This window comes from Heptranchias perlo, chromosome 35, assembly GCF_035084215.1.
Source record: "Heptranchias perlo isolate sHepPer1 chromosome 35, sHepPer1.hap1, whole genome shotgun sequence".
NCBI lineage: Eukaryota > Metazoa > Chordata > Chondrichthyes > Hexanchiformes > Hexanchidae > Heptranchias > Heptranchias perlo.
In genome coordinates, this window is record NC_090359.1 from 9588978 (window position 1) to 9613894 (window position 24917).

At 47.1% G+C, this 24917-nt stretch overlaps 1 protein-coding gene and 3 non-coding genes across 4 annotated transcripts; all 4 read right to left on the minus strand.

Annotated features, from left to right (window-relative positions):
• Positions 1-10890: 10890 nt before the first annotated feature.
• LOC137302014 (zona pellucida sperm-binding protein 3-like) lies at positions 10891-13776 on the minus strand. The gene is made up of 9 exons (XM_067971722.1): positions 13380-13776; positions 12368-12483; positions 12178-12281; positions 11917-12094; positions 11705-11831; positions 11545-11624; positions 11341-11462; positions 11135-11269; positions 10891-11052 (listed from the first exon to the last, which is right to left on the minus strand). The coding sequence occupies exons 1-9, from the start codon at positions 13563-13565 to the stop codon at positions 10916-10918; spliced, it is 1185 nt and encodes a 394-aa protein (XP_067827823.1). The 5' UTR covers positions 13566-13776; the 3' UTR covers positions 10891-10915.
• A 2798-nt stretch (positions 13777-16574) lies between these two features.
• trnae-uuc (transfer RNA glutamic acid (anticodon UUC)) lies at positions 16575-16646 on the minus strand. Its single transcript has one exon. It is a non-coding gene; the product is annotated as a tRNA-Glu (tRNA).
• A 2332-nt stretch (positions 16647-18978) lies between these two features.
• trnaf-gaa (transfer RNA phenylalanine (anticodon GAA)) lies at positions 18979-19053 on the minus strand. Its single transcript has one exon. It is a non-coding gene; the product is annotated as a tRNA-Phe (tRNA).
• Positions 19054-22069: 3016 nt separating this feature from the next.
• trnah-gug (transfer RNA histidin (anticodon GUG)) lies at positions 22070-22141 on the minus strand. The gene has a single exon. It is a non-coding gene; the product is annotated as a tRNA-His (tRNA).
• Between the last annotated feature and the right edge of the window lie 2776 nt (positions 22142-24917).

A 24917-nucleotide genomic window follows, 5' to 3' on the forward strand; every position in this document is an offset into this window, starting at 1 on the left:
TGGTGGAGAGAGAGTCTGTGTGTATAATGGAATTGGTGGAGAGAGAGTCTGTGTGTATAATGGAATTGGTGGAGAGAGAGTCTGTGTGTATAATGGAATTGGTGGAGAGAGAGTCTGTGTGTATAATGGAATTGGTGGAGAGAGAGTCTGTGTGTATAATGGAATTGGTGGAGAGAGAGTCTGTGTGTATAATGGAATTGGTGGAGAGAGAGTCTGTGTGTATAATGGAATTGGTGGAGAGAGAGTCTGTGTGTATAATGGAATTGGTGGAGAGAGAGTCTGTGTGTATAATGGAATTGGTGGAGAGAGAGTCTGTGTGTATAATGGAATTGGTGGAGAGAGAGTCTGTGTGTATAATGGAATTGGTGGAGAGAGAGTCTGTGTGTATAATGGAATTGGTGGAGAGAGAGTCTGTGTGTATAATGGAATTGGTGGAGAGAGAGTCTGTGTGTATAATGGAATTGGTGGAGAGAGAGTCTGTGTGTGTAATGGAATTGGTGGAGAGAGAGTCTGTGTGTATAATGGAATTGGTGGAGAGAGAGAGTCTGTGTGTATAATGGAATTGGTGGAGAGAGAGTCTGTGTGTATAATGGAATTGGTGGAGAGAGAGTCTGTGTGTATAATGGAATTGGTGGAGAGAGAGTCTGTGTGTATAATGGAATTGGTGGAGAGAGAGTCTGTGTGTATAATGGAATTGGTGGAGAGAGAGTCTGTGTGTATAATGGAATTGGTGGAGAGAGAGTCTGTGTGTATAATGGAATTGGTGGAGAGAGAGTCTGTGTGTATAATGGAATTGGTGGAGAGTCTGTGTGTATAATGGAATTGGTGGAGAGAGAGAGTCTGTGTGTACAATGGAATTGGTGGAGAGAGTCTGTGTGTGAGAGAGAAAAGAGGAGGCAGAATCTGAGAGAAGGGGAGAGAGTGTATGAATGAAAGAAGGGACAGAGAGCTTGTGTGTCAGAGCGAAGGGGAGAACAAGTCAGGGTGTATGAAAGAGGTGATTTTAAACCCCAAGAACGGGTGGGTTGTGGGCGGGTGGGAGTTGAAAGTAGTTTTTTGGGTCATGACCGCAACTCGGCTTTATTTCTGGGTTTAGCGTCAGCGTGTAAAAGTACAGGCTTCCCATTGGGGATGCAAAGTCCGAAAATTTTGCGGTGGCGACCCAAAAACACAACTATTTTCAACTCCCACCAGTCCCCAACCGGCCGATTCTTGGGGTTTAAAATCAACCCCCTAGGTGTCTGTGCAAGAGATGGTAGAGAGAATCTGTGTATAAAGGAGGAGACCGAGGACCTGAGTACAACAGTGTGAGATAGTGAGTCTCAGAGAGTCTGTGTATGAGGGAGTGAGTCTTTGAGACAGACTCTCAGAGAGTCTGGATGTGGATGAGGGAGAGTCTGAGAGGTAGGGTGGGAGGGAGATATGGGGCTCGCTATTAGGAGGGAGGAGGGTTGGCAGTGGGGGGTCGACTGGGCGCGTGGGTAACCCGCCCAGTGAAATATGTGGGTTTGGCACGCGATCGTAAGTAAATTGAAGCCAATTACCTTGGCTTCTGGGTTTCATGCTGGAAAGCTGCACAGTGGGCGGACTGCGGACCCGCATCATATGCTGTCAGCTGGAGGAGCCCTATTTAAAAGGGGCAATCCTCCACTGACTGATGCCGCAGAAAATAGGCCCAGGGGGAAGGCTGCTCCCAGGTTTAACGATGCCTCACTCCAGATCTTACTGGATGGGGTGAGGAGGAGGAGGAGGAGGGAGATCTTCCACCCAGCGGACGGGAGGAAGTGGCCTGCCTCTGCCACCACGAAGGCCTAGCTCAAGGTAGCAGAGGAGGTGACCAGCACCACCAACATATCGCCCACCCGCATACAGTGCAGGAGGCGCTTCAATGACCTAACCAGGTCAGCCGAAGTGAGTACTCTTACTCATTCCCCCACACTCCGTCTGCCAATCACCGCCCCCACCCCACATCTCATTCTGCACTGCCAACACTTCTCAATCACAATACTCCTCACACCCACTGAACCCTCATCCTCATCTTACATGCACTTCCTCACTTCCCCAGTATTTATCTCACCACTACCACTCAACCCAATCCGTAAACAATCTCATGGCTCTGTCTCATACTCACCCTCTCATGCATCTCTTTCACGGTCAGTCTTGCCCCACCTGCCACTACCTGTGCTGCAGCTACAGGGCATGTATCATGTATGTGTAGTTGGAAGCATAAGGCAAACGTGTCGTGAGCATGAAAGGGATGCACAAGGATGTTTGAGGGTTTGTCATGGTTTTTACTTATATTTGATTTCTGATCAACTCACATTACATATTATATTGTCATCACTACTGCTACATCTTGGCCATTCCTGACTGGCTTGTCCAACCAGGCCCTTTCGTCAGGTTCTCCATAAACACCCTGGATGCCACCCATTGGGTCACCCTACAGTGGGTGTCTGTGTAGTTGCATGACTACTTTGTGCAGGTGCCTGTTGCGCAGCACTGTGTTGTGTAGCTCCATGTGGCAGAGGTGGATGGCGTGCCTGGCGAGGCTGGTGATGTTGGTCATCCTCCAATGGAGTGATCAATGCAGCTATGGAACCCCCCACCCCCATCCTGATGCTGTGAGTGTGAGGGGGTCCGCAAAGTAGGCAAATGTGTTTGGACAGCAGAGTTTAGGGTATGATGTAATAATTATGAGTGTGGATACAACGGTGTGGCAGACAAAACTTTGTCTGAGGTGGCAGAGTGCCCTGCTGCAATGAATGAGGTATTCCCCCCAACTCTCAAGGAATCCTCTGCATCTTCCAATGGCTGCTGACTGAAACACATCTGCAACAACAGGGAGTATTTCCCACAGCATGGGAAACACGCTGAGGATAGTCCAAAATCACATCCCTGCTAAAATCTCTTCCCAATGAGGTGTGTCAACGACCTCAAGTACCTCCCTATCTAAACTGTCATCCCGCCGGCTTTAATTGGCGGTGGGAGGCCCGCACGCGGGGGCTGCGCACGCACCGATTCGCGTCATTGGGGAAACTAGAAGGGGGCAGGTTGGAGCCGGGCTCCGGACCTGCTCCGGGATTCCCCAATTTTAGGAACCCCCCGCCACGAACGCACCCGCTCGGCCATCCTAAAATTGACCCCATGGTGTGTGTATATAAGAGTGAGAAAGGAAAAGAGAGGACACAGGAGACAAGGGAGAGAAACAGTCTGTGTGCATGAAAGAGAGGAAAGGGGAAGAGAGTCTGTTTGTGTATGAGAACTGAGGGATAGAAATATGAGAAGTTGGAGAGGAGAAATGAGAGAGAGGGAGAGAGAGGGGATGGGTAAAGGACAGAAAATTGAGAGTCGTGGTTAACAGATGTTTCTTGCACTGGAAGGGTTCAAACCGTGGTGATCCCCGGGGTCAGTGTTGGCACCATTGCTTTTCTCAATATCTGTGGATAGAAAAGATCTGGACCTGGGTGTAGGGGGCACAATGTCAAAATTTGCAGCTGCCACAAAGATAAGGAGGGAGATTAACCATGAAGATGATTGTCAACAACTTCAGGAGGAGGCAGACAGGTGAGCAGATTGGGCAGGTAGATGTGAGATAGAATTTAATGGGAAGAGATGTGAGGTGAGGAGAATAAGGAGAGGAAATAGACACTATACTGTAAAACTGTAAAAGGAGTAGAGGAGCAGAGAGATTTAGTGATTCAGATACACAAATCTTTAAAAGTGGGAGGACAAGTTGATAAAGCTGTTTTACAAAAAAAACCCATGGGATCAGAGGATTTATAAATAGGGGCATAGAGTATAAAAGGAGAGTTAATGCTACACCTGGACAAATCATTGGTTAGGTCACAGTCAGAATACTGTGTCCAGTTTTTGGTGCATCACTTTAGTAAGAATGTCGCGGCCATGGAGAGGGGCAGAAGAGATTCACTAAGATGATCCCAAGGATGAGAGTCTTCACATAACTTTTCATGAGAGCAGAGAAGTTTAAATAAGATCAGAGAGAGGGATCAAAATTATGAGGGGATTTTGATAAAGTTAATGAGGGAAATCTATTTCCACCAGTTTGTGAGTCGGTAACTGGAGGGCATCAAATTAAGACCAAAAGAATGAAGTGAGAGGTTGGTTTTCTTTTTGATGCAGAGGGTTGTTCGGACAATGGAATGTCCAACCAGAAACACCGAGGGAAGCAGAATTTAAAAAGGAAGTGAATAAATATCTGTAAAAGAAAACCTTGAAAGGCCTTCGATAAGGTATCGCATGGTAGATTCATGACCAAAGTCAGAGCTTGTGGAGTCAGGGGACAGGTAGCAGAATGGATAGCAAGCTGGCTACAAAACAGAAAACAGACAGTAGGGATTAAAGGTAGTTACTCACACTGGTCAAAGGTGTGAAGTGGTGTTCCACAGGGATCGGTGCTGGGAACACTGTTGTTCACTATTTGCATAAATGATTTGGACTCAGGAATCGGGAGTACAATTTCAAAATTTGCTGACGACACCCAATTGGGAGGTACAGTTAATACTGAAGAGGACTGCGACAAAATACAGGAAACCATTAATAAATTTGCAAAATGGACGTGTAATTGGCAAATGAATTTCAATGTAGATAAGTGTGAGGTGGTACATTTTGGTCGGAAGAATAAGGAGGCCGCATACTGCTTGGATAATAAGAGTCTAAATGGGGTAGAGGAGCAAAGGAATTTCGGGGTACAGGGACACAAATAATTAAAAGTAGCAAAGCAGGTTAATAAGGCATTAAAAAAGCAAACAAGGCACTTGGGTTCATATAAAAATGATACAGAGGCACCGGAGAAGGTGCAAAAAAGATTTACTAGGATACCACCAGAAATGAGAGGTTACACCTATCAGGAAAAAGTGAACAGGCTGGGGCTCTTTTCTCTACAAAGGAGAAGGCTGGGGGTGGGGGGGGGGGGGGGTCACTTGATAGAGGTTTTTAAGATTATGAAAGGGTTTGATAGGGTGGAGGTGGAGAAGAAGTTTCCACTTGTGGGGGAGACCAGAACTAGGGGCCATGAAAATAAAATAGTCACTAATAAATCCAGTAAGCAATTCAGAAGGAAATTATTTACCCAGAGAGTGGTTAGAATGTGGAACTTGCTAACACATGGAGTTGTTGAGGCAAATAGCATAGATGCATTTAAGGGGAAGCTCAGTAAGTACATGAGGGAGAAAGGAATAGAAGGATATACAGATTGGGACAGATGAAGAGAGGTGTGTGAGGAGGCTCGTGTGGAGCATAAACACCGGCACAGACCAGTTGAGCCGAATGGCCTGTTTCTGTGCTGTAAATTCTATGTAATTCCAAAGAGTCCATAAATACGGAGAATAAAAGTGGGCCCAGCACTGACCCCTGGGGTAACCACTTCCAACCCTTCTCCAATCTCAGCAACTCCCATTAACCCGGACCCTCTGTTTCCGGTACCCAGACAACTTTCTCCCCGCACTTTTCCATTTCCTTTTAAACGGCCCACCTGAACAGACTGGACATTACCCTGGGGATCCCCCAGTTACCTTCACACCGTTGCTCGCCATGTCCCTGATTTCACTTGACATCCTTCACAGTCTCATTGAATTGTCTTGGTGCCTCCCGGCCGTGTGAACATCCAAAGAGATTTCCAGTCGGCCTCAAGTATTTTCCAGCAGATTGTTTCAAATCCAGTGCGGTTTTCCTCAAAACTCCTGGAAGTTCAGGCACGAATTCTCCTGTGGAAGAAAGTCACATCGTGTTACGCGACGGAAGAATTAACGACCCTTCTGAAGTACTCGGTGTCGGCCTTGGCTCATTTGTAGCACTCTCTCAACTCTAGAATCATAAAGGTTGTGGGTTAAAGCCCCCCCTCCAGAGACCTGAGCACAAAATCTAGGCTCACACTCCAGTGCAGTACTGAGGGAGTGCTACACTGTCGGAGGTGCCGTTTTTCAGATGAAATATTAAACCGAGGCCCCGTTTGCCCTCTCAGGTGGCTGTAAAAGATCCCATGACACTATTTGGAAGAAATGCAGGGGAATTCTCCCCAGTGTCCTGGCCAATATTTATCCCTCAACCAACATCACTAAAACAGATTATCTGGTCATTATCACATTGTTGTTTGTGGGATCTTGTTGTGCAAGAAATGGTAGCCCACTTTACAACAGTGACGTTATTTCCAAAGCCCCCGATTGGCTGCGAAGATTTGGGACACGAGGATGTGAAAGGCGCTGGAGAAATGCAAGATCCCCCCTCCCCCTATCCGGGGCCGCCCTTCCCTCTAATCCCATTTCCCATCTCTCAAATCTAGGCCGCTGCAGGGCCCTTTAAGAGGCCTCGGGCCGATCTCCGGGGTCAGGGCCGAGTCAGGGTTCATAGGCTGGGCTCTTTCGCGCTGAGTGGAGGATGGAGACGGTCTGTAACCTCTGACCCTGAATCCAGGTGAGAATCCGCCAATCACGGGACCCATGATGCCACAGAAAGGATTGTGGCGTCATCCACCGCGTGACGGCCATGTTTGCGTGACGGTCACACTGCGCATGTGTGCCGTTAATTTACATAGAATTACATGGAATGTACAGCACAGAAACAGGCCATTCGGCCCAACTGGTCTATGACGGCGGTTGTGCTCCATACGAGCCTCTTCATCGAACCCGATCAGCATAACCTGCTATTCCTTTCTCCCTCATGTGTTTCTTTAGCTGCCCTTTAAATGCATCGATGTTATTTGCCTCAACTTCTCCTTGTGGCAACACGTTCCACATTCTGACAATTCTTTGGGGAAAGAGGTTTCTCCCGAATTCCCAATTACATTTATTAGTGACGATCTTATATTGATGACCCCTTGTTTTGGTCTCCCCCACAAGCAGAAACATTTTCTCTACGTCTCCCCTATCAAACCCTTTCATTATCTGAAAAGACCTCGATCAGGTCACCCCTCAGCCTTCTCCTTTCTGGAGAAAAGAGCCCCGGCCTGTTCAATCTTTCCTGATAACTCGATCCTCTCAGTTCTGGTACCATCCTTGTGAATCAGTTGGGTGTTATTGATTGATTGCTGTGATTTGTTTAGTGATTGATTATTGATTAGTTGGGTGTTATTGATTGATTGCTGTGATTTGTTGAGTGATTGATTATTGATTGCTGCTCTGCCAATACCTGATGTCTGTCAGGAGCCTGCAGTCGAAGGTTCCGTGTGCAGAGCCGCAGAAGGTCAGGGCCCAGGCGCGGATCCTCATGGTTTTGGCGGAAGTTTTCTCTTCTTTGTTTAACGGTGCCTCGAACTCGAAAGACTGGAGTCGGCGGTGAGACTGGAGTCGGCGGGTGTCGCCATTCTCCGCCCAGGGCCGCAGCGGCTCACAGGCCTCGCCCGTCACCCCCAGCAACGGCCCCCCGCCCTCCCCCCGCCCCGTCGCCTCCAGCAACGAAGAAGAGCAGGGGAGTTCTCTCCGGTGTCCTGGCCAATATTTAATCCTCCACCAACACCTATAAACAGATTATCTGGTCATTTATCACATTGCTGTTTGTGGGATCTTGCTGTGCACAAAATGGCTGCCCACATGACAACAGTGACCTCATTTCCAAAGCCCCCCATTGGCTGCGAGGCTTTGGGTCGTCCTGAGGATGTGACAGGCGCTGGAGAAATGCAAGTTCCCCCTCCCCGGGGCCACCCTCCGCTCTAATCCCATTGCCCGTCTCTCGGTCCTGACCCCGGGCTCGGGGACTCTCGGCCGGTCCAGGGCCCTTTAAGAGGGACGCGCCACACTGCGCATGTGCGCCGTTTATTTAAATCAAACCGCGCGATTCAAAGGAAAAGTGACGTCAGTTTCCGTCACAATAAAAACCGCTCGTTCTCAACCGAAAAAACGGAAAGTTTGTCTCGCGACACAACAGGAAGCGGTCGCTGATCCGGCGGGTGATGTGCGCATGTGCGAACATTCTCCCAGAGTGCAGCGCGGCCTGTCTCACAGATGGGGCCTTTTCTCCGCCGCTCTGCATTGTGGGAGATTCGGCCGCCATGACAGGCCCGGGTCACCGAGTTCATCCAATCACAGGTGAAGCTTCCCGGATTGGTGGAACCGACAGAGTGCAGGTGGTCTGTGGAGCGAGAGAATCTCTGAGAAGAGGGGCAGCCAATTGGGGAAATCACAGGAGGTGGTGACCGGTCATAAACCCAATCGGTGAATGACGGATTGAACCAAGGAAAGGAATGAAGAAACTCAACTGGGACCTGTGGGAACAGGCGGACTAATAAATTTAACCCGTGTCCAGTTCAGGTCACCACATGACAGGAAAGATGGGATTGCACCAGAGAGGGTCCAGAGGAGATTTACAAGGATGGTCCAGGACTGGAGAATTTTAGCTGTGAGGAAGGATTGGATCGGCTGGAGTTGTTTTCATTGGAACAGAGGAGGCAGAGGGGGGATTTAATTGAGGTGTATAAAATTATTGGGGGGCACACGGACTGCATCACTTCAAGAAGGCAGCTCACCACCACCTTCATGAGGGCAATTGGGGATGGGCAATAAATGCTGCCCTGACCAGCGACGCCCACATCCCATGAACAAATAAAAAAAGGTTATTGAGGTCCGATATCCCTTAGCAGAGAGGCCAATAACCAGGGGGCATATATTTCAAGTAATTGGTAGAAGGATTAGAGGGGATCTGCGGATAATTTTTTTCACCCAGAGGGTGGTGTGGGTTTGGACCTTACTGGCTGAAAGGGTGGTCGAGGCAGAAACCCACATCGCTTTTTAAAAGTACTTGGATGTGCACTTGAAGTGCCGTTACCTACAAGGCTGCGGACCAAGACCAAGAGTGCGATTAGGTTGGATAGCTCTTCTTCAGCTGGCACAGACACGATGGGCCGAATAGCCTCCTTCTGTGCTGTAAATTTCGATGATTCTATAACCCCTAGGGTCAAATGTAACATGGCAAAAGATACATGTTTATGGTTCAAAAAAATATCGTCACATGGAGGGAGGGGACAATGTAGAGTTCTGCCCGAAAGCGTTGTTGACACAAACTCCATGAATTATTTTAAATGGGAATAATAGTATAGGGACCTTGGAACAGAGGAACATTAAATTGGATGAGGGGCGAGAGGAAAGTCACCTGTTTCTGTCCTGTAAGATCCTAAGCTTCATTGAGAATGAATTCATGAAGCATTTCTACATAGTATTTTTTTTCAACATTTTTAAAATATCCCACAGTAGTTCTCCTGGTCAGTATATCCAGTTTGTAAAGTCTCCCTGAAATGTTTATATGTAAATCAGACAACAGTCAGAAGAGGGTAGGATGGACCTACACTGCACTTGAATGTATTGTCATCTATTGAGTGTAAAGTTTCCGAACACTATTTGTCAATGGTGTGAGGAAGCTCAGAGTGAAAGTGAGGAGGGGGCCGTCTGACTGCAGTTTCCACTGGAAAAAAAAACCACCTTCAGTGTGTACAGTGAGCAGAAATGAATTGCTATTATTAAAAGTTCCCATTAACTCATTGTTATTCTACTTCAACAGAACAAGCCTGGATCGCCTGCTATGTTTAAACACTAAACTTCAGTGATTATAGCTCAAGTAAAATATTACCATGATTTGATTTAAATGGAGAAGTGGTTTCCACCCGCCAAAGAATGTTGTCTGAAGCGAGGGTGTTAACTGCTAACAGCTCCCATCCTGTTTAATGGACCCCCTGAATGTCTGATTTACCAAAAAGAAAAACCCAGCTCAATAAAGTTAAACATTCTCTTATCAATCTGAAGACCATTTTATGAACAAATTTCAGGATTTCACAAGGGTGTCCCAGACATGGATTGGACCCAATTCACTGTAAAGTTATAAAAACACAGCCAGTTTAGCGACCAGGGGACAGAACCTAAAAATTAGAATCAGGACTTTCAGGAGTGAAGTTATGAGACACTTCTGCACGCAAAGAGTGGGAAAAGTTAGGAACACTCTTCCACAAAGGGCAGTTGATGCAAGCTCAATTGTTCAATCTATTACCTCAGCTTAACATTTTGTTGAGCAAAACAAGGTAAGGGATATGACTAAGGCAGGTATATGGAGTTATGTCACAGATCAACCATGATCTCATTGAATGGTGGACGAGGCTCGAGGGGCGAAATGAACTACTCCTGTTCCAATGACCACCCCTCAAATACAGTGAATGATAAACAATGTAATTTGAAAATAGGACTAACGACTTACAATACAATCCTGAGGGCCTGTCGTGAGGGGAAGCTGAGGATAAAGAAACTTCAATCTGTGCTCACAAGATGACAGGTGAAATTCAAATCCAACAGAGTTAAATCACAACCGCTGGGCTCCCCGTCCCTCACATTCTCACTGTGCCTGTACCCACTGGGCACAACATTGCCCCCCGTGTACATTAACCATTACACTGAACATTTGAAATCTACCTGGAGCCCCACCCCCACTAAACAAGAATCTTTACACCAGGGGCAGAGATATTCAATCTTGGAGGAGAGTTCCAAGTCCACTGACTTTCAATCCTATTGGTGTTTGGACAATTAGCTCCAAAAGGGGAAGTTTAACTGGAGTTTGGAGCCCGTTTTGGATTCGAGCGATCAATGGCCACGGGACACCAAGGGAATGATTGGGCCGTCAACCAGCCAGCACCAGTACCTCAGGCCAGTCCCACTGTCCCTTCAGAGTTCATTGACCTGCACAATGAGGGCCTGGCAAGCCTTCACCCATTGCTGCAGCCATCCCTGGACAGGGCCTGGATACACTATTACCAGCCATTCTGCCACTAGTTACATGGACCCATTAAAACCCATTTCACTAACAGGAGGAACTGTGGAGGAGTGCGGAGTGTTACTAACAGAATTGAGCACTCGTTGCATGCTGATTGGAACCAGATAATGAAAAATGAGCAACCAGCCATTAGAAGATACAAGTAGTCACTGCTTTATTGGTCATTTGATAACGAGTTGAACTGGGTTTGCTTGTGTTTCCTGTACAGGAACAAGGCGATCAAAGAAGCAGAGATCAGAGAGACAGCGGTCACAGTCAGGGCCAGGATCAGGACCACCTCAGACTCCACACCTAAAAAGCAACAAGAAACCAATGGTCAGTGAGGGAAGGAAATACTGAGGAGAAAATGGAAACTAGCAGTCAACCAACTCACCACCCGGAGACCTCTCCTGCATCCTTTGCTCAACCTCATTAAGGGACTCAGTTGCCAGCTCTGTCACATCAGGATCCAGAATGACCAGGGGTCCAAGTGAGGCCTCACCCTCCCACTTCAATTCAGCATCACTCTCTGCAATATCAAACATTCCAGTTAGAGAGGGTAAAGGGTGACCTCCAACATAGAGGGGATCAATGTCCTACCAGGTCCAGATGCAAGATCCCTCCTTCCTCTGGAATCAAGTCGGAATTCCCTCGTGGCACTACAGCTGCCCAGATGACAACAGGCACACACATCATTGGTAGATTCTTCTAATGGGGTCCAGCTAAACCAGAGAATCAGTTTATCAACCAGGTTGTCCATCACCCTTTAATACAACACATCCCTGAGCGAGAGAGGGAACTTACATATTCTGGAAAGTACAAGCTTTGTTCATTGAATCTCTCTGATCCACTGCAGCAACTTTCAGGTGACAGGTGATGAAAATCTGAGGGACACATTCAATACAAGTTGTTATTTAGTGACCTCCTCCCAACATGGGGAACCCAATGTTTGGCTTCCTCTTACCAAGGAACGGTCATCTCCAAAGAAGCGGAACGCATCCAGGTCAAACTGGAGTTTGTCCAGCTCACGTTCACCTCTTGGCAACACAAAGGTTGAAAAGGAGTCCTCAGCTTTGCTGTCCAGGAGGCAACTGAAGAAAGATTAAAAAAGGGACAAAGTGAATAAAGTGAACCTATTGAGACATAACCAGCTGGAGAAAGCAGAGAGCTCCTTACCCATGGTAGTCAATGATGTTGTATCTTGGGGTGGAATCCTTGTCTGGGCTCAATGTAGCTGCACAGCTGTCAATGTAGAGCTTCAAGGGCATGTGGTTGGTCATTGAAACAGAGGCCTCAATGTGAATGAGGTCACCCAGGTAGTAGACAGTCGAGGTGCGCTCTGTAAGCCAGTCATCTGAAGTACAAGAGTTGGAGACAGTGGGTGTAACTCCCAGTGAGAAACGACAGATAAGCACTCGCCATCCACCCATCACATACCGTTCATAAGACGCAGTGAGAATGACAGAAGCCCTTCTCCAGACTTGGTCGAGCTGAATGGGATCCAGGTGGGCTTGATAGGGTCACTGCTCACATTGCCCTTCCTGGAAGGACAGTAGATAATTTCAGGACAACTTCATAGAACTGCACGTGCTGTAGACCTTATTTGCCACAGAGGAAAGATTCTTACCTAAAATAGTGACACTCAATGGGAATGATGGCTCCATTAGTTCTCACAATGACAGATCCACGAGCATTTGGGGTGTGGTTCAGGTGGGTAGTGTAGACCAGGAAATCTCCAGCCATCTGAAAGACATCAGGTTAAGGAATGAAGAGCTGGTCTCATTGGACAAAAGCTATTTCTGGTCATTTTCCTGCCCTGTTAAGCAGCAGTTTGAGGAGTTTCAGTTGTTCCTCAATGACACATGATTGAAGCAGCTCCACCATTGGTGGAAGTTGCCTGGAGCAGCCTCTGTTACTCGACTCAGTCCACCTTCTATTACAGGGGACTTCAGGCCTGCAGTCAGAAACCCTGAAATGATTGGCACTGCCAGATTTGATGAGCATTCTTTCCCATATAGAATAGAGCTTTCACCTTAAGGGGTTTCAAGTTACCCCTGATATGGAGCACAAAACACATCACTTTTAAACCTCATCTGTGTCCATTAAAACAAGGGGATTGGCAGGTGTAATAACCAAAAGTGGAGTTCCCCTTTAATACATTGGGATACAATTATTATTCCACTTGTTTCATCATTTAAGAGCAGTCTCAACAGGAACTTCCACACTGAACATTCATTGACCACAAGTTGAGGCAACAGGCCAGAATATCCACAGGAAGGAACAGAAAAGATAAATCAATTGAGGCACAAGAGAACAGAGTGGTTTGGAGAAATGTAGGTGAAGGTTCAAGGTCAATAGAATTGAATCTCAGAGTTAGAGAGTGGTAATGACCCATTTAAGAAAGATGCAGTCCCTCAGTGACAAGTTGAAGTTCTTTTTAAATATAAAGCTAAGATTAACATGTCAATATAAAGAAAGTAGTTTCACACAGGGTGATATTTAAGAGTGGGCAAGAATTTATACACTGATTTCATTCAGGGATCTCCTCAGTGGCTGGAATTTCACCTGATGTTAATGAGCTCAGAGTGGGCAGTAATCCACACAGTGAAATTGGAGCAAGAGTTGAGGAATCACATTACCTGCAATCTGCTACCACATTCATGGAGCCCATAGTCAAAGAAGACAGTGTGGTTCTGAGAGGAGATCCCAGTTGGCCGACAACCTGCTGTCCCCAGGGTCAGGTCAGCAGCTTTAATCAGGTGCCTGGTTCTAAATAAATCCATGTCTACCCTCACCAGCAGGTTCTGCTCTCCACATTGCACCATCACAGTCTGCAGTGGAGACAGACTTCTCCCCTCAGACACACTGAAATGGGAACCAAAGGGAGGGACAGGAGGAGGGACTCTCTGGGGCACAGGGGTGGGTTTTACTCTTCTCCATGGAAATCTCTGCCCTCTAAACTGTTGCCAAATATCCGAGCAACAAACCGCTCCAACCAACACCAGCACCGAGAACCAACCTCCCACTACAAAATCCCCCATGATACCAAACAACTCAACGATCACTTTATCCACCAACCAGCACCTTTTATACGCAACCTGCAGTCACCTGACTCCAATTCAATGAGTCGCTGTTGTGATACGATTGGATGTCTTTCAGAAAAAAAACTCAATGTCTTTAGAATCCTCCTTTCATTCAATCACTTCCATTGTCCTATTTCATAAGTTTCATTCGAAAGAAAGGAAAAAAAAGAAAAGAAAAAAAGATGGAGATCGTGAGCGGTGCAACTGAGTTCAGAGATACAGAGAGACACCAGCAGAGGGAGGTAGAGAGCGGTGTAACTGAGTACAGAGATACAGAGAGACACCAGCAGAGGGAGGTAGAGAGCGGTGTAACTGAGTACAGAGATACAGAGAGACACCAGCAGAGGGAGGTAGAGAGCGGTGTAACTGAGTACAGAGATACAGAGAGACACCAGCAGAGGGAGGTAGAGAGCGGTGTAACTGAGTCCAGAGAGACAGAGAGACACCAGCAGAGGGAGGTAGATAGCGGTGTAACTGAGCACAGAGATGCAGAGAGACACCAGCAGAGGGAGGTAGAGAGCGGTGTAACGAGGTGCAGAGATGCAGAGAGACACCAGCAGAGTGTCCAGGAAACCAACCTTTTATCTGAAATCTGAGGCGGGATCTAAACTGCACAGTAGAGGAAGCATTACTGTATATCTAACCCGTGTTGTACCCTCCCTGGGAGTGTTTGATTTGACAGTGTCGAGGGAGCTTTGCTCTCTATCTAACCCGTGTTGGAACTGCCCTTCTACAACTGGAAAGTTTCTCCTTCTTTACTCCATGAAAACCCTTCACAATTTTGAACACCTCTATCAAATCTCCCCTTTACGTTCTGTGCTCTCAGGAGAACAGCCCCAGTTTCTCCAGTCTCTCCACATAACTGAAGTCCCTCATTCCTGGCACCATTCTCGTAAATCTCTTCTGCACCCTCTCTAAGGCCTTGACATCCTTCCTAAAGTTTGGTGTCCTGAATTGAACACAATACTCCAGCTGAGGTCTAACCAGTATTTTATCAAGGTTTAGTATCAATTCCTTGCTTTTGTATTCTATGCCTCAATTAATAAAGCCAAGGGCCCCATTTCCTTTCTTAACAGCCTTCTCAACTTGTCCTGCCACCTTCAAAGATTTGTGTAACTACACCCCCAGGTCTCTCTATTCCCCCACTCCATTTAACATTGTCCCATTTAGTTTATATTACCTCTCCTCATTCTTCCTACCAAAATGTATCACTTCACAATTCTCTGCATTAAATTTCATCTGCCATGTTTCTGCCCATTTCACCAGTCTGTCTATGTCCTCCTGAAGTCTGTTACTATCCTCAACATTGTTTATTACATTTCTGAGTTTCGTGCCATCTGCAAACTTTGAAATTATACCCTGTACACACAAGTCCCGGTCATTAGTATATATCAAAACGAGCAGTGGTCCTAATACCGAGCCCTGGGGGACACCACTGTATACTTGCATCCAGTCTGAAAAACAACCGTTCACCACTACTTTCTGTTTTCTGCCCCTTAGCCAGTTTTGTATCCACGCTGCCATTGTCCGTTTAATCCCATGGGCTTCAATTTTGCCAACAAGTCTATTATGTGATTCTTTATCTTGCCTTAATCTCTCCCCGCATAGAAACTCCCCGACCCATATTCATGGCCAGTCCCTCGACCTTGCAATCACGTGGCCTCTCTACTCACGATCGTGTCAATCATGGATAAGGCCATCTCTGATCACATCCTTGTATCCCTCTCCATCCACATCGAATCAAAGAATCATAGAAAGGTTACAGCACGGAAGGAGGCCATTTGGCCCATCGAGTCCTTACCGGCTCTATGCAAGATCAATCCATGCAGTCCCACTCCCCCAATGCACATCACAGAATGAACTCAGGAATCCCACGCCACTTTCTATGAGCGGTGACAGGCTGCGGTTATGGTGAAGACCGGGACCCAGGGCTGAGGCTGTGGTCATCAGTTACTCTGGGAGTGGCACAATCTGTTTCATGACGAGCCAAGGGTGAGAGTAACACCAGGGAGTCAGGCTGGTGTTTAGAAGGGTGTGGGTTCCAGCTCCCGTTCCAGGACTGGGACACATGATCCAGACTGACTGTGTCGTTCTGAGAGGGAGCTGCATCGTGAGAGGTGCTGTCCTTTGAATGAGGTGTTAAGTGGTAATTTGTGAAGAGCAGGGAGTTCTCCCGGTGTCCTGGCCAATATTCTTTCCCCAACCATCAGCACCCAACAAACAGGAGGTCTGCTCAATATATCATCACTGTTTGTGGGATCTTGCTGTACACAACTTGGCTGCTACGTTCTCTTATAAAACGATAGTGACTGAACTTCTAGTGAAGTGCGTTGGGATGTCCTGAGGATGTGAAAGGTGCTATACAAATGCAAGTTCCTTGTTTCTCACAGGGGGCCGTGTCTCTTTCCTTGTCTCATTGAGACTCTCAGTTAATTGGTCCGTTCTCTCCGCAGATGGGGCCCGACCCGCTGAGTGTTTCCAGATTGTTCTGTGCGTGTTTCACTCAGACTCGGGTTTTACAGTAAATAATAAAAGGACTGCAGTCAGACACTTGGCCATGAGCTGCTGAGTGACCTGTCGGGATATTGTTGCTTGCTTCCCTTCAGCTTGTGGGACTGGGTTTTTGGTGCACTGTCCCTTCAAGTGCTGTGGTTTGCCTCATTTCTCAGTGTGATTGTGGTGCGAATTCAGAAGCAGCAGCCACAGTCCGGACTGCAGGCAAATTGGGAGGTTGGGACTAAAAGTTCACTATTCCCACACCGGGAGTCGAACCCGGGCCGCCTGGGTGAAAACCAGGAATCCTCACCGCTAGACCATATGGGAACTGAAAAACCAACTAGCAAGAAGGGCACTGAGACTACAACCGGAAAGTTAACGGACGATTCAAAGGAGGTATTCACAATTATGAAAGGTATTGACAGAGTATTTAAGGAGAAATTGTTTCCAGTGATGGAAGGGTTAATAACCAGAAGAGAAAGATTTAAGGTAAATTGAAAGACAGTCATGGGGGGGGTGACTAAGATTGAGACCATTCATTCAGCTGCCTCTGCAGCTCCCCTCCCTTCCCCGAGCCCACCAAGTTAATCTCCGATCTCCCCTCATGCCCTCTCTGAGCTCTCTTGACCATGAGACCCACCTCCTGCTCCCTCGACCCTATTCCCACCAAACTGCTGACCACCCAACCTCCCTTCCTGGCCCCATGTCAGCTGACATTGTTAATGTTCTCCTCTCCTCAGGTACGGTCCCCCTCCCGATCAAATCTTCCATCATCACCCTCCTTCATAAAAGACCCACCCTTGACCCCTGTGTCCTTGCAAACTACCACCCCATCTCCCACCTCCCTTTCCTCTCCAAAGTGTTGTCGCCTCCCAAATCCATGTCCATCTTTCCCACAACACCATGTTTGAATCCCTCCAATCAGGTTTCCACTCCTGCCACAGTACTGAAACGGCCCTTGTCAAAGTCACAAATGACATCCTCTGTGACTGTGTAGAGGGAGATTTAATCTTGATATAACCCTTGATGCACCTGCCCCCGCAGTGTTTGATGGCACAATGTAGAGGGAGCTTTACTCTGCCATGTACTGTACAGTATCAGTTTGTGATGGAGCAGAGCCCTGCTCTTTAATAGAAATCATTCTTTCGACGAGCCACTGAGCCGCTAAAGCAGCCTCCAAGATCCAAAGTCTGATTTCCATCCCACAGTTCCAGCAGTTTGCGAGGGCTGGGCCACGTTAACAGCAGCTCTCTGTTCCTGGTCTGGAGCTGAGGTGTTGTGTATTGTCCCTGACACAGGGACCAGACGGTGAGCTGCTGGCTCCTATTGTTCTGGGATCATTCCCTGCTTCTCTGTTCTCACCTCTTCACGGGGTCTCAGATTATTACCAGCCATCTTCCTGATCAATAAACAATCGGCAGTCTGACCGAGGAGATTTGAAATGTGTGAAACATTTAATGTGTCTCATCCCTGTCCCTGGACACAAATAAATCGGCCATCATGAAATGTTCACAGTCCATTTCTTGAGCCTTCTCCTTCTTAGAAGAATCTTTTAAACTCCTTGCTAAAGTGACCATTGATCTTTATGTCTTGTTTTGCGGTATGTCCTAGATTGTTCCAGGTCAGCATTGTAATAATTCGGGGTAGTTGAAAAGTGGGATCATTATATTAAATCGAGATATTTATCACAGCTCCGCCCCCAAACATTCAAACCACCGTTCAGGAGGAGAACCCCTCTGCTCACTGACCTACATTGGCTCCCAGTCCACCAACATCTCAAATTTTAAATTCTCATCCTCGTGTTCAAATCTCTCCATGACCTCGCCCCTCCCTATCTCTGTAACCTCCTCCACCCCGACAACCCTCCGAGATCTCTGAGCTCCTCCAATTCAGGCCTCTTGCGCATCCACGATTTTCATCGCTCCACCATTGGCGGCCGTGCCTTCAACCGACTGGGCCCAAAGCTCTGGATTTCCCTCCCGAAACCTCCCCTCCTCTCAACCTCTTTCTCCTCCCTTAAGACACTTAAAACCTACCTCACCTGTCCCAATATCTCCTTATGTGTCTCCGTGTCACATTTTGTTTGATAATCGCTCCTGTGAAGCGCCTTGGGACGTTTTACTCCGTTGAAGGCGCGATATAAATGCAAGTTGTTGTTGTTGGGGTGGAGAAAGGGTTTTCTTTCTTTTTATGACTCTTTTCTATTTCTATATTTCTTTCCTTTCTCGGACTTTGTTTTCCGGGTCTGTTTACTGACACACATTACAATCTGTGTCACTCGGTGTCTAACAATGTGAGGCAATGTGTTTTATTCCCGCTGTGTTATCTCTCTGGCGGTTTGCTGATAAATGTTTAACTCGCGGCCTGTTCCCGTTAATGGTCACAAGCAGTAACAGACAGACAGAGCGTGTCTGACCGCCCTGAGATGTGGAAAAGGCATCAGTTTAGGACAAATGCATCAAATCAAATGTTCATCGAGCACCGAGAGAGACAAAAACCAGAGAGAAAGGCAGAAGGAAATAGAGAAATAAAAGCTAAATACAGACATCCTTGATGTCTCTCTATTCCATCCCCAACCGTTCAGTGTCGGGTAAAAATGTCAGTGTAAATAAATGTTTGAGAATCGACCCAAAGAAGAAGAAACAAAATAACCCGAAAACGGCCGAATCCCGGGATCGAACCACGGACCTTTAGATCTTCAGTCTAACGCTCTCCCAACTGAGCTATTTCGGCCCCACATCAAGCTAGTTTTTGGGTCATCCTCTTGGAATAAAATATAACCCCGGGTGGAATTGCCCCTCCCGCTCATTCCTCCCTTCGGGAGAATGAGACCGACCATCATGGAGAGATGTTCTGATACTGTCGTTGAATCTCATTGATATTAAACATTCCTTGAACTCTCTGCCGGGTGGATTCAGAGCTGGGGTTCGCCATGAACCAGCTTCCCCTCAATTCCCAGCTTTATCAGTGAATCGACCAACAAACGCTCGACAGAGCTCAGGTTATATTAATAATAAAAACAGAAAATGCGGGAAACACTCAGCAGGTCAGGCAGCATCTGTGGAGAGAAACATCCTTTCAGGTCGATGACCTTTCATCAGAACTCTCTCCACAGATGCTGCCTGACCTGCTGAGTATTTCCAGCATTTTCTGTTTTTACTTCAGATTCCCAGCATCTGCAGTATTTTGCTTTGCTTTTGTTTTACAGCTTGTATTAATGTTCTGCTGATGATATCTTAATATTATCTTATTTTTGGCCACTTTAATCCGGTTCATGGACAAATTCTTCCATCATCCCTTCTCCCACATCGCTTCTCTCTCTCATTCATTCTTTTCTCCTTTCAATCCAGAAGAGGACGGGAATCAGAGCTCACCCCCCAAACCCTCCGCACACAGACCCCCGTCTACCACCCCGTGTGATCCAAGAGACAATTCAATATATTACACTCTGTATAAACACAGAAAGCTGACACACCAGGTGAGATCGCACGGTGTTGGACACGGAGTGAAATAAGCTGAAGTGTTTATAAAAAGTTACAGATCACAACAGGCGTCTCTGTCTCTCTCCGCCATCCTGGCCCGTGCTGTGTTATCCGTTCTCACCCAATGTGTTACTGGTAATTTTGTGGAAGTGCATGACGGGATACTTGACCATATTAACTCTTTATTAACTCACATGATAGGATTAGCCACAAACACAAAGTAAGCACAATTGTGTAATTGCGTTTGAGCCTTGGTGTGTTGATAATTAAGCCTAGCACAGCCTGGCCTTCCTTGAGATAAGGACAGAACATAATAATAATAGAGCTGATGAATGGCCATGAAGCCTTGAGACTGGCTCCAGCCTTACTGATAACAAGGAACAGGAATGCAGAGAGAAAGAAAAGAGCTGACATCTGCTCAGGCCTCCGTGATGGCTCTGGATGTTCGGGGGCTGGCTCACTACTTGATTGACCAACTACCTGAGCCAATAAAGAATGTACGTGTACGCCCATATTCTGCAACAGGTGGGCGTTGCCGAATGAATTGTATAAACATGAGCTGCTTCATTCACTCGGCGAAGTTGCACCCTCAACCATTGTATGAGGTGCACTTCCACTTGTATACAAGTTGGGGTTCAATAAAGTTTCTCATTCTACTTCTTGTTTGGGTGTTAATGCATTTGTATAGTGTTAAGTTTCGACAGTTTTCAGCAACATCATTGAATGTGGCAGCACAAGTTGGTGAAGCCGTTAAAACAGCATCCAGTTCCTTGGCTTAATAATAGAGAAATAGAGCACAAAAGCAAGGAAGTTATGTTAAACGTTTATAAATCATTGTTCAGGCCTCATCTGAAGTATTGTGTCCAATTCTGGGCACTATAATTTATTAAGGAGGTCAAGGTCTTGGAGAGGATGGAGAGGAGATTTACCAGAATTATACCAGGGATGGGGTTTAGTTGTGTGGAGAGACTCGAGAACCTGGGATTGTTCTGCTTCGAGCAATGAAGGTTAAGGGTAGAAGTAATCCACGTGTTCAAAATTAAGAGGGGTTTTGATCGAGTAAATAAGGAGAAACTTCACCCATTGGCTGGAGGGTCGGCAACCAACGGACGCAGATTTAAGATAATTGGAAAAAGAACGAGAAGAGAAATAAGGAGATTTTTTTTACACAGCGAATTGTTACGATCTGGAACGCACTGCCTTAAAGGATGGTGGAGCTCGATTCAATCGTAACTTTAAAAGGAGAATTGGATAAATACTTGAGTATCTCCCCAGAGATACTACCTGACCTGCTGAGTGTTACCAGCAGTTTCTGGGTTTATTTTTGAGCTTTCACTATAGCAGTTTTCCTGACAACCTGCAACTTGCCTCAAGGGCGCAGCTTCAAGCACAACTTTCTTGTGCTCTTCTCACACACAAGATCGCACTTTACTTTCCAACACACGCGTTTTAAAATCTGCCGTTTCCGCACACAGCGTCCTGCACCACGAGAATTTGAAAGACCTTCCGCTCATGGCCTGTAATCGCTCCTTTTTCCCCACAGGCGCTCTTTACATTTATCCTCTACTCGATTCAATCGCATGTTTCAACAGAACTATTAAGATCAAGGCGGAACACTTCCGATCTTACTGCACCGCCCCAACTTGCCAAATGTGAACCTTTGAACCGCCATTCGCAGCTCTGTCGCGCTGCCCGTCGCTCACGCACATCAACTGCTGAGAGAAAAGAGCCAACAAGCATCAAAACAAAAACCAGTTCTTCAGTTACCATCCCCTGGATCACAAGATTCCCCAAGTAAATTTCGTGAACAATCGGGCGGCTGTCTTTCCAGAGACCAGCCCTGCTTTCGTCGTGTTTGTCTGTCGAGCGGTCACTCAGATCGAAATGTATCGACTGGTTTCAAGGCACAAATGAACATTGGTGAGAATGGGACATGTGCCCAATAGAAACAGCGGTCGGAGCAGAACAAACTTAAAGGCGTGAGATCGTGAAAGTGAATGTTAGAGTCGGCAATGGAGCAGGAAAGTGTCCATGAAATGGAAGGAGGAAAGTAAAGGCGGCCTATTGATTGTGGAAGGAAGAAAAAGCTGGGAGAAGAGGCGGGTTTGAACTGTGGAACATCAAGTACAGGCATGTGAGAGTGCTGGGATTTGATGGAATAAATAGGTTGTCGCCACCAAATTTTTTTTTTTTCACGTATTTAGGATTGATCGATTGTTGCATTATATTTGCAAGCGCGGGAGAGAACAAAAGGAGCAGCGCACACTATGCCGTGACTCGGATTCGAACCGAGGTTGCTGCGGCCACAACGCAGAGTACTAACCACTATACGATCACGGCGCCACATGTCAGTGGTGAGCGATCTGCCCGAACTATTTAAATAGCGCCTTTAAGGTAGCAAAACGTCCCAAGGCGCTTCACAGGAGCTTTTTTAAACAATATTTGACCCCGAGCCACAGAAGGAGATATTAGAAGCAAAATACTGCGGATGCTGGAAAGCTGAAATAAAAACAGAAAATGCTGTAAATAATCAGCAAGTCAGGCAGCGTCTGTGGAGAGAGAAACAGAGTTAACGTTTCAGGTCGATGACCCTTCGTCAGAACTGGAAAAGGTTGAAGATTAAACAGTTTTTAAGCAAGTAGAGAGCGTTTAAGGAGCATCTTAAGGGAGGAGAGAGAGGTAGAGAGGCGGGGAGGTTTCGGGAGGGAAATCCAGAGCTTTGGGCCCAGTCGGTTGAAGGCACGGCCGCCAATGGTGGAGCGATGAAAATCGTGGATGCGCAAGAGGCCTGAATTGGAGGAGCTCAGAGATCTCGGAGGGTTGTCGGGGTGGAGGAGGTTACAGAGATAGGGAGGGGCGAGGTCATGGAGGGATTTGAACACGAGGATGAGAATTTTAAATTTGAGATGTTGGTGGACTGGGAACCAATGTAGGTCAGCGAGCAGAGGGGTTCTCCTCCTGAACGGTGGTTTGAATATTTGGAGGGGGAGGTGAAAAGTCTCTCGATTTGATATAATGATCCCACTTTTCAACTCGGTTGGAGATGGGGGCAGTAGTTTGCAAGGACCGAGAGGTCAAGGGTGAGTTTTTTGAGGAGGGTGTGATGACGCCAGATTTGAAGGGGAGGGGGACAGTACCTGAGGAGAGGGAATCGTTAACAATATTGGGCTAACATGGTGGCCAGGAAGGGAAGTTGGGTGGTCAGTAGTTTGGTGTGAATTGGGTCGAAGGAGTAGGGGATGGGTCTCATGGTCAAGATGAGCTCAGAGAGGGCAAGAGGGGAGATAGGAGAGAAACTGGAGAAAGATGTAAGTTCAGGGCTGGGGCAGGGGGAACCTTAGGGGAAGTTTAGCTTGTGGGTGGGGGAAGGGAGGGAAACGGCAGAGGCAGCTGAACGGATGGTCTCAGTATTAGTGACAAAGAAGTCCATGAGCTCCTCGCACTTGTTGTTGGAGGTGAGGGGGGAGGGGCAGGGGAGAGGGGTTTAAGAAACCGGTTTGCAGTGAAGAGAAGCCGGGGTTATCTTTACATTCCAGGATGATCCTGGAATATTGAGCAGTTTTGGCAGAGAGCAGGACCTGATGGTGTTTTAAGTGTTCCCGCCAGATCTGGCGATGAATGGCTGAACCAGTTGTCCGCCATAAATTTTCAAGTCTGCGACCTTGGACTTAAAGGATGGGAGATGAGGCTGCACATCACATCCCTGAAACATTCTTACCCGTTTCTGTCTGAAACTGATGAGTGTGTAAATAGTAAGTAACAGAAAAAAAAGTATTTTAAGCATCAAACTTAATTCTGATCATTATTATAGCATAAAACCTGAACAGCCCATCCCTCAAACACTGATATAAAACCAGTTCCAGGACCCTGAGCCACTGTGAAAATGCTGTGATCCCGACCTGATTCGAACTCTCAGCTTTCTGATCGGGAATCAGACGCTGTCAGTTGCGACAGGAGGTGGATCCGGATCCAGAGGAGGGAGATCGGTACCGACCGCCGCCGGGACTCTCGGAGGGCGAGAGGCGGAAGCAGCAGCAGCCAGACCGCCTCAACAACAGCTCAGGATCCCCGCTCTCTAATCCAGCCGCTGCCGGCCGAGAGCTGCCGGTCCCGGCCTGAGCCGTGTCTGGGAGCCGCCTGCCGGTCTCTCTTTACTGAACGGGACCGATCCAGGTCCAGCTCACACACAGGCCCAGGAATCCCACTCCGGACAGATTCACTTCTTTAAACCTTGTTTAGATTCAGTGAATTGGGATTTAATTCAATCCTCATCTGCCCTCCGCTCTGTCAGTTCAGGACTTTATTTAAACCGATACTTGGAGCTCTGTTTTACAGGGTGTCGGCTGTTTAAATATTTCTCAGTCCCACTACTCCCATTAATAACACTTTTTGCTGCTAACTGCTGATTGATACAAAGTGCCCAGGAATTGGGGGATTTCTCCCGGGGACCGGGAACTGACTCGGATTCGGCTCAACCCTCAAATCCACAAAGTTTTTGTCACTGCTGCTGTACAGGATTAAAGGAAGGGACCGAACCAGAAGCGGTTTTAAATTATTACTGACAAATCAGGGTCAAAGGCAAAGGATACAGTCTGCTTATCTACAGGGCTGAGTCCCTGCCCGCTTCACTGTCTGTCTGTCTGTCTCCCGGTTTATCCGTCTGATTGAGTCTCTGCTTTATTCTCTGGCTCTTTGTTTGCTGTCTGCAGGCCTCCCGACCCGACTGACTGACTAACTACCGGACCGTGTGTCGGAATGAATGACTGGGACTGAGTGTCTGCCTATTTATGGACCTGAATGGCCACATTTCTCAGTTCCTGCCTTCGCTCTGTGTCACGGGCCTGTCGCTGTCTCTCAGGATGACAACACACCCACACCCTTCACACACCGCCTTTGACGACTGAACGCAGGTTTGCTCAGTCTGTCCCCGCAGCTCCTTCGGGAGTTTAATGATTTTGAAATGAAGACTTTTTCCTGTGTGACTTGTGAAGTTTAGTTCAGTGAAATGTTTGTGAAAGAGAAGGATTGAGAGCTTTTAGTGTGGGACAGAAGTGATGTTGTTTAACGGAGAAGCCACACGATGCTACAAACGGAAAAGCGGTTTCCGTAGTGTTGT

Coding starts and splice junctions, on each gene's coding strand:
- LOC137302014 (XM_067971722.1), bottom strand. CDS start 13,565: ATGGTGCAATGTGGAGAGCAGAACCTGCTGGTGAGGGTAGACATGGAT. Junction 12,484..13,379: donor AATGTGGTAGCAGATTGCAG/GTAATGTGATTC, acceptor GATGTCTTTCAG/ATGGCTGGAGATTTCCTGGT. Junction 11,625..11,704: donor TTGGAGATGACCGTTCCTTG/GTAAGAGGAAGC, acceptor TGTGTCCCTCAG/ATTTTCATCACCTGTCACCT.